We start from the raw sequence: 8,445 nt of genomic DNA, 5'->3' as shown, positions 1-8,445 counted from the left end.
AGCTGGGTCAGACTGGGCGATGGGGCGGACTTGGACGAAGCGGCCGGGGCGGTGACGACGGGGTTGACGGCGTTGCAGAGCATCCAGCCGTACGTCAAGGCCGGGGACAGGGTCTTCATCAATGGCGGCAGCGGCGGCACGGGCACGCATGGGATTCAGATTGCGAAGCTGCTCGGCTGCCACGTCACCGTCTCATGCTCGACGGCCAAGGTGGAATTTTGTCGAGGGCTAGGGGCTGACGAGGTGATTGACTACAAAATCGAAGACGTGGTTGCGAGTCTCGTCAAGCAAAGTGGGAGCGCCGGCGCGGAGAAGTGGGATCTCATCGTCGACAACATCGGCAACTCGCCCACAGACCTGTACAAGCGGTCTCACGAGGTCCTACGCGACGGCGGCGTTTATGCTTATGTCGGCGGGCGCGTGTCGGCGGGGAGCATGTGGAACATCGTGCGCGGACGGCTGCTGCCGGGATTTCTTGGGGGCCAGAGGAGGCGGTTCGTGCTGGTCATGGCGCAGCAGTCGACGGAGTATGTGAGGCCGATCGTGGACTGGATGGCGGACGGCAAGTTGAAGACGGTGGTGGATTCAAAGTTCGAGTTTGGCCAGGTGAAGGAGGCGTATGAGAGGCTGAAGACGGACAGGTGTCAGGGGAAGGTGATTGTAAAGGTGGTGGGAAGGGAGGAGTAGGGACGAGGCGGGGGGAATATGACACAGGAGGAGTGGTAGGATGATGGGTGGACGGAGGACAGGACGGAGGAGTGCTGGCCCATGAGATGTGTTGTACTGCATGTTTGTAGAACATAGTCATCTTCTTTAGCCTTGACCATTTCAACTTATTATACAAACTGGATCCTTCGACAGCTTACTCTGATGTTCAAATAGTGTTTCGACTTCGTTAAATGTCTGCCCTCTTTTCCCAGCCAAGTTCTTGCTAAATCCCTCTCCCATTTTAACACGTGCGCCCAAGAGGGCCAGCGCGCGATGGCACTGGCCGACAGGGAATTCTCTGACGGAGCGGAGTATGCCTGCGATGGTAGACGACGGTCTGGAGCGCAAGAAACCAGAAGGCACATCTTCCCATGCCGGAAGCTCTGTTCATGCTCCAGTAGTCCTGGTACCCAGCTCCGGGGCCGTTCACCATGACACTTCATGCGGCCGGCCGGCAGGCTGGCTAGCTCCGAGAATAGAGTAGCGCGTCTGTGGGTGGCATTGATATCGAAAACTATCTCCATGGCACTACTCGACATCCTTCTATTCTCCTTCCATCGTCCTTTTCCTCGTCTCATTAGGACCTGCCCTGGCTCTGGCATCAGGTTTTCGTCGCCGGCTGTCAAGAGCGTCCTGATGCGAGAGGTGGCCATGCGTGCTTGAACTGTCGACGCTGGCATCCGAGGTACTCACGTCGGTTTCAGTCCGAGCCGACGAGCCGAAACGACTTCGATATCGGTCTTGCGACACTTGGCGGAGCGATTCGTCCGTCATCGAACCGATCAACTGCGCCGACCTGCCCTTTGATAGCGCCTTTTTGACGTCGAAAACGTCTGCCCACGTTGTGACGACAACTTGATCGCTATCCCCATCGGCGATGACCTCGCCAATGGTGTGTATCCTCTGACGGGACACCTCACCAGAGGCAAGTTTGCAGACCTCTAGACATTGAACCGAAGCCCTGATGTCCTGTTCTAATTGATTCCTCCCCAGCTCGCCGCCAGAGTTCCCATCCGACGCCAGCCGTTCTAGGCGCTCTCGGAGACGACCGATGTGTTCGGCGATGCTATCTCGGTTCTCGCCGAGGATCTTGTGTGTCTCGCGGCGCACTTCGAGATAAGGCGACTCAGTCGCCGCGAGATCCGGTGGCGGCGTTTGCACCTGGGCCTGGCGCTCTTGCTCAATCAAAGAGTCGAGATACGACTGAGCATCCTCGCATATGCGAATGCAGTGCGAAGTCACTGCTCGCTCGTCTTCAAGGTCAATGTCAGATGTGTTGGGAATCTCAGACGTCAACAGCGCCATCTTTTCGTCAATGCGCTGCAGATGGATTTTGAGATCGTATGAGGTATTCTGCACCATCTCGCTGTAGCGCTCCAGTACGTCATGGCTGGCCTTGGACATTTGCCTGTGACGGGGAATTCAGTCGCAGTCCATCGATCGCACTGGATAGGATGACATACAATGTAAGCGTGCCTAGGCCAACAGAAATCGTCGACTTGTATCCAGAAAGAGTGTCCATGACAGTCCCATGCCACCAATACAACGCCAGGTTCTGGCACCAGTGGACGGCTGTGGTGGCACGTATCCACCACGCGCCCATCCCGGCCGTTACTGGGAAGGGCAATGATGCAAGATTTTCCCCCAAACCGAGACCTGTCTCCCATCCCTTTGGTGCCAAATAATTTCAATACACCAAATAGTCGACAATGAAACGCCAGAAACGAACATCAACCAGTCAAGTCTTTAGACATATTGTCATGGTCCTGCATGTCAACCACAGTGACAACGCTGTGAATCTATTAGGACCTGAGGGAGGTATAAGACTAATGGGAGATCGCCTTTTGTAAAATCGTAGAAACTAATAAGAGAGGACCGAGCGTAGCGAGGGAACAGTTCTAAGAAAGGTTAATGGACTAAGTTTTAGAGAAGGGTATCGATTACTTCCATCTTCCTCGAAACCCCTACGAGACTAATAGTTAACCCCTTCACTCGCTATATAAGATTCCTTGACAGAATCGCTGGTGTACGGGGCCAAAGCTTGAAAGCTTGTCAAAACATGGTTCTGTGTTCATTCAACCTGAATCTTTGCTCAGGTCCCGTAACTCCTTGCCGACACTCCTAAGCCACTCCCTTGCACGTTGGATGACGTTGGGACTGCGCAACGCACGCATTTCATGGAATGCTTTAGCCTTACGCATGTGATCGGCTATCCCCTCAACCACTAACTTCGTTTCCCCGTCGTCGAGGTCCGCCTCGACGATCGCTGCAGTCAGGTAAAAGGTGAAGCGCTCGAATGGATACCCTTGTTCATCTGTTGGTACAGGCTGAACTTCATGGGCAACTAACGCTGTGTAAACCCAGCGTCCTCGCTCCGACCTTTTGTGTCCTTGTTTCGCTCTTCGAGTAAGGTGCTCCGAATAATCCCAAAGTAGGCAGCACTGTTGCGCAGGAACGGGCAGTTGGAAGCGGCGGACCAGATCATCAGCAATTTGAGCCAATTCCCAGCGAAAGGTGATCATGGCAACAGGATCGAAATCTGGTTCGTGTATTGGGTTTTCTTCCATTGCTAGCCACAAGCCGCCCCGTGTGATCGGCCCCCAACCGCTGTCCCAGTCACCAGGGCAAGTTTGGAGGAACAAGGCGGCCATGACTTTCAACCGATTGTGACAGATGCTCTCGATGAGGTCACCAATGAGTGATTCGGCCTCGGTATCGGCACCCACACCCGTTTTTGTTTTGTCGGTTGAGGCCGAGTAAGTCGGGTTACCAGGATGTGGATCCATTAGTGCCTTCACGTCAGACGGACCATTGTACCCGACGGTGGGTAGCTTGTTCCAGCGTTGCTCAAAATGCCCCAGGGGGATACCTGATCGACCGGTCCAAGAGTTTCCCCAATGGTCATTTTGGGCGCTAAAAGTAAACTCTTGCTCGTACCATAGACGATGAACTCGATCTGCGCAACAAGTGAGAATAGAGTCGCAGAACGTGTTGTATGTGGCTGTTTGAGTGTCGCTCGGCTCCGTAGGTTGAAGCATGTTGGAGTCGCCAGCGCAGCCATCACCGAGAGAGTCGATTAGAGGAGTTGAATTGCACGTCAATGCCTCGATAACCGCGCTGGCGAAAACCGATCCACAAGCACGGCTAATGCTGCGGGAGTCTTGCCACGCGTTTGACGTTGTATTTCTACTAGCCGCAGCCAACATACTGGTGTTTAATGGGCTATGCCAGTGATCAGAAGTTGTCTTGACGACCCACCCTCCCGAGTGGCATGCAGTCGTGTAAACAGTATAGCGGCAGCCTGGTTCAATGGCTCCGTCAAGGGTCGTTGGCGTAATTCCTTTCGACTTTTCCCCACAGTCGAGTAACATGGTGAGGTTCGGCAGCCCATGACAGAAGACGAGAAGAAGTAACGGAACCTGTTGCTTCACTGCTTGTTTCGAGGCTTGCCGTACTTCACGGAGGAACTGAGCGATCATATTATTGCTGCGAACAACCGTGACCCGCGTCAATTCCCCGCTCTTGAGTAGATCGTTGCTCAACACAACCTTGCGTTCCTGGTAAGGGTTGCCGTGCAAATAAACTGGGAATCGAGGGTCTGCTTTGAGGAGCTTCACCGGATCCTTCGTCAAGTCAGTGATCAATTTTCCACGGTATCAAGTGCAAGTGGCCATGGAGCAGCTCTACGCGGCGGACTTACAGCAGCTGTGAGCCATGTTTGTGATGAACCGAGACCGTGGAGCAGGTAGTTGAAAGCGTAGAAATCAGAGAGAAACCACCCGTCCTCTTTCTGATGGCCTTTGATGACATTTGGCGAAGTAGCTGCTACGATGATCGTGTCCTTCTCGATGACCGGTGGAGTACACGAGATAAACCAATTAGGCGGTGCACAGCCTTCGTCTGGTCCCGGATATCGAGTGCCATCCATGACGCCGCCTGTGACAAGTGGATTTGGCATCTTGTCAAGATCTCTGTGATCAGAATAAATTCCTCCTACAGGGAGATATCGTTGATTCTAGATTCAGGAGGGAAATACCTGTGCCGAATGTAAGAGAATGGAGTATGGTGCTTCCTGATCCAAGGTAGGAAGAGGATTGTGCTTTTAAATGCAGGCACGGCGGTGGCATTCACCAGGAAGGTACTCAAAGTTAATTTTAATCAGGTAGGTTCAAAGCCTACGGTCAGGTAATTACCTTGAACATTCTTCAGCCACATTATATTGCAGTGCACAGCCTCCGCATTCCCCATCACAGCGGTTCGCGGGAATCAAGGTGCATATTGAACTAATAACAGGGAATAGCCTGGGGCGGTGATCACCGTATGGGATTCGCCGATATGGTGATTACTGGGGCCGGCATCCATAGCTCCTAGGAGTATGTGAATCACGGCGTAGGTAAGCAGTGCACATAGATAGTATAGGAGTTAGGGTCTTGTGACCCATGTAGCAGCTGAAATAACGGCTAGATTATACTTCGTATGTCGTCACGTCCGACCTCTTCATCGCAATTCTTACAGTCTATATGAGATCTCACTTCAAGGCCAGCGAGATCGCCATGTTACTCGATGCTACTTCGATCTTGAGCAGCGTTGTCATCCAGCTTGCTCAGAAAATGGGGCTTTTTTCGCGATGGCGAGAGACTCGGCTTTCCATCTTTCGGAACAGAAATGCGACGGCGTCTGTGGTGGCCTCTAGTCATGCTCGATCACAAATACTCTCTGTTCTCGGGATTGAATAGCGAGTTCGTGTCTCCTGATTGGGACACCAAGCTTCCTCAGAACATCAACGACAGCGACATTTCGCCCATATCTACAGCAGTCAAGCCACAGGCTGGCCCTACGGAGATGGTCTTCAGGTTGGTGGTTTCTCAGGTAGCCAACTTCATCAAAGATGATCCCTTGGACGGCTTAGGACTTGCCCTCCGAGTACAGGGGGCCGAGCCTGGCACTACGGAGTATGAAGTGTCTGTAGCTGGTCTTCAGAAGTTCCACAACGACTTCGAATGCCTTGAAGCAAGACTCCTCTGCATCGAGAAGCAGTACTGCGACCCTTCCGCCGAGCCCATACATCTAGCTGCCTCATGTGTGCGTCGTTCCATAATAGAAAAGGTCCGACGTATAGCTCTTCCAATGCGCGAGACGCCAGAGTGGGGGACAGATGTCTGCAACGTCCAGGACAACATCTTCCGCATATGGCTCACCCACCACGAATCCATCGTGGAAATGATTCATGGTTGCGTCGACTTCGCTTGGTATTACAAGAGTCATTTCCATATTGACTCGTTGCTTTTCTTGCTCGGCCAGCTCTTCAAACGGCGCCCCGTCGGCCCCTTTGCCGAACGTGCGTGGCGCCTCATCGACCTCTCCTATCAGCACCACAAAGGGCTCTGGGACGTGTCCCACAGCCGACACATCGACATAGATTCTTTCGTCCTCGGCCTGTGGTAGTCCCGTGAGAGAGATCTGTCTGAGACGAACGCGTCTATCGAGGTTCCTCTTTGCGTCGCTAATCTGCGAATTCTTCTATCGGCATCACATGTCGAGCAGACCATTCCAGACTGGACATCTCAACAGGACAACGGCCACAATGTTCTTGACGATCCCTGTTTCAACACAATGCATGCACCATGTGCAAGTTACACAGAAAACCTCGAGCAGGAATGGCCCATGACATCTGATCTCGATTTCTTCTTGGTCATTGCGGAAAGTTTTCGTGTCTCATACTCATACCCGCTGTCAGCATCTCCGGCGGACAGCATTCTCGACGACCTGCGCACAAATTCGTAATTCGAGGAGCAACACTGGGTGCCTGCGCTCGAGCATCCCAACGTGAATTCGAACAGCCTCGCGTGAATTAAACCACTCACTGGCTCCAAGTCTCACCCTAGTGCATTCCCCAGCCCCTCCGATCGATCGCTGTTACAAGCGTACGCAGCCGGGCCGGTCCCCGACTCTCTATTCAGCACGACATGCGACATGCAGAGTCTCGTACAGCGAAAGCGAATATCGCGTGTGACTCGCAACAAGCCCGCGGAAAGAGGTTTACAGCGGGCAACGATCAGGAGAGGTACCTTTGATATCAGCACGGCTTACACAAACACAATCTGAGAAAGACTTGCGCAAACGCGGCGCAGTCCACGAAGTGATGATGTCAAGTAGTCTTTTCATCTGAACCTCGAATATGACAATCCAGCACTGTCGAATGTATCTAGCTTTAGCACGTCTGAAACCCCCCTTTCCCCAAATTTACTTTTCATCCCGCGCATCCACATGCGCGACATCAGCATCCTCATCCAGCTTCTCCTGCAGAACAACAGCCTGGGCGGGGACGGCATCTTCGCCGTCAAAGACGACGGCCATCTGCTCGAGCGTGTGGCCCTTTGTCTCGGGAACGACGAACCAGACAAAGACGATCCAGAGCAGAAGCAGCACGCAGAACAGGATGTAGTATTTCCAGCCGAGCTGCTCGAGGGCCAGGCCGTTGACAAAGGTGTTGAGGAAGATGGAGGCGAGCGCTGTGATCCACGTGACGGTGAGCCCGCGGGAGCGGAGGCTGAACTGCCAGATCTCGACGGGGTAGGCCACGAGGAACGGGGTGCTGTGATCAGACAATTCGTTAGCGACGCTCTGTACAGTCCGTGTTTGGGAATGCGGTGGGTGCGACTTACAGGGCAATGTCATAGCCGGCGAAGAAGAGGAAGAGGAACGGAATGACGGCCAGGCCGACGCTGGAGGATCCGCCCTGCGCGAAGGAACCGCTGAGACCGGTGACGATGACGAAGCTGACGAACATGAGGACGGCGGACGCGAGGAACAGAGGGCGCCGGCCGAGGCGGTCGACGGACGCGGCGGCGGCGATGGCCCACAGCAGGTTCCACACGTTGAGGCAGGCGTTGATCAGGGTCTGGTTGGTCACGGAGGTGACGCCGACAGAGTTGAGCACGAGGGGCAGGTAGTAGGAAACGACACCGTTGCCGGCCCACTGGGAGATGAAACCGAGTCCGACAGAGATGGCCAGCCTGTGGCGGTTGCCGGGGGTGCGGGACATGTCGAGGTACGAGCCGCTGTTGCTGGCCTCCTTCTCGGCATTGATCGTGGTCTCGATCTCGATCATCTGGGAGACAACAATGGGGTCTTCAATGACACCGCCGGCGTGGTACTCGGCCAGGACCTTAGCTGCGTCCTCGGTGCGGCCGACGCTGATGAACCAACGCGGGCTCTCGGGGGCCATGAGGAAGCCGGGCAGGGCGACGAGAGGCAGGGCGATCTGGAGAAGAATGGGGATGCGCCAGGCCCAGTCCGAGTCCAAGTTCCTCGTGCCAAAGGTGACCCACGAGGAGATGGTGCCGCCGACGTAGTAGCCGCACATGTAGAGCGCGCTGGCGATGGCGCGGTGGGTTGGGTATGCGATCTCGTTGAGCAGGACGGGGGCGGAGATGCTCAGCCAGGCGGACGAGATGCCAATGAGAAGACGGGCGTAGGTGAACATCTTCTCGTTCTGCGCAGCGGCCTGGATGCCGACGCCGAGGACGACAAAGGCATAACCGATGTAAATGCCAGGCTTGCGACCCCAGCGGTTGGAGACCCAGGCGCCGGCAGGGAAAGCAAGACCGCTGCCAAGGAAGTAGATGGCGTTGATCCAGCCGAGATAGGTGCCGGTGGGTAGATCCATGAATTCGTTCCAGCTCTTGAGGGCGAGGACACCGCCCATGACGCTACCGTCATATGACGTTGGCGAAG

The 8,445-nt window shown here is 54.6% G+C and overlaps 5 protein-coding genes across 5 annotated transcripts in view; 2 read left to right on the top strand and 3 right to left on the bottom strand.

Moving 5' to 3' along the window:
* The window catches only part of VDBG_03576 (alcohol dehydrogenase zinc-binding domain-containing protein), a gene marked incomplete at both ends in the record, with an annotated part of 1,111 nt that extends 424 nt beyond the window's left edge, over positions 1-687 (top strand). The window contains one exon of the mRNA XM_003005577.1: positions 79-687. Coding sequence (XP_003005623.1) covers positions 79-687 — 609 coding nt within the window. The remainder of the gene's footprint in view (positions 1-78) is intronic.
* A 564-nt stretch (positions 688-1,251) lies between these two features.
* On the bottom strand, positions 1,252-2,311 carry VDBG_03575 (conserved hypothetical protein; the record flags this gene model as incomplete). The annotated part of the gene is made up of 2 exons (XM_003005576.1): positions 1,252-2,116; positions 2,172-2,311. The coding sequence occupies 2 exons, from the start codon at positions 2,309-2,311 to the stop codon at positions 1,252-1,254; spliced, it is 1,005 nt and encodes a 334-aa protein (XP_003005622.1).
* A 413-nt stretch (positions 2,312-2,724) lies between these two features.
* Positions 2,725-4,854, bottom strand: VDBG_03574 (conserved hypothetical protein; the record flags this gene model as incomplete). Its single annotated transcript, XM_003005575.1, has 2 exons — positions 2,725-4,319; positions 4,409-4,854. The coding sequence occupies 2 exons, from the start codon at positions 4,664-4,666 to the stop codon at positions 2,784-2,786; spliced, it is 1,794 nt and encodes a 597-aa protein (XP_003005621.1).
* Positions 4,855-5,403: 549 nt separating this feature from the next.
* Positions 5,404-6,492, top strand: VDBG_03573 (conserved hypothetical protein; the record flags this gene model as incomplete). Its single annotated transcript, XM_003005574.1, has 2 exons — positions 5,404-6,046; positions 6,350-6,492. The coding sequence occupies 2 exons, from the start codon at positions 5,404-5,406 to the stop codon at positions 6,490-6,492; spliced, it is 786 nt and encodes a 261-aa protein (XP_003005620.1).
* Positions 6,493-6,951: 459 nt separating this feature from the next.
* Positions 6,952-8,416, bottom strand: VDBG_03572 (sugar transporter; the record flags this gene model as incomplete). The annotated part of the gene is made up of 2 exons (XM_003005573.1): positions 6,952-7,303; positions 7,374-8,416. 2 exons carry the CDS (start codon positions 8,414-8,416, stop codon positions 6,952-6,954), a joined length of 1,395 nt encoding a protein of 464 aa, XP_003005619.1.
* Positions 8,417-8,445: the final 29 nt, after the last annotated feature.

The sequence above is a fragment of the Verticillium alfalfae genome, genomic scaffold, assembly GCF_000150825.1.
Source record: "Verticillium alfalfae VaMs.102 supercont1.4 genomic scaffold, whole genome shotgun sequence".
Lineage (NCBI taxonomy): Eukaryota > Fungi > Ascomycota > Sordariomycetes > Glomerellales > Plectosphaerellaceae > Verticillium > Verticillium alfalfae.
Note: the sequence above shows the minus strand (reverse complement) of the source record. Positions and strands in the feature narration are given on the sequence as shown.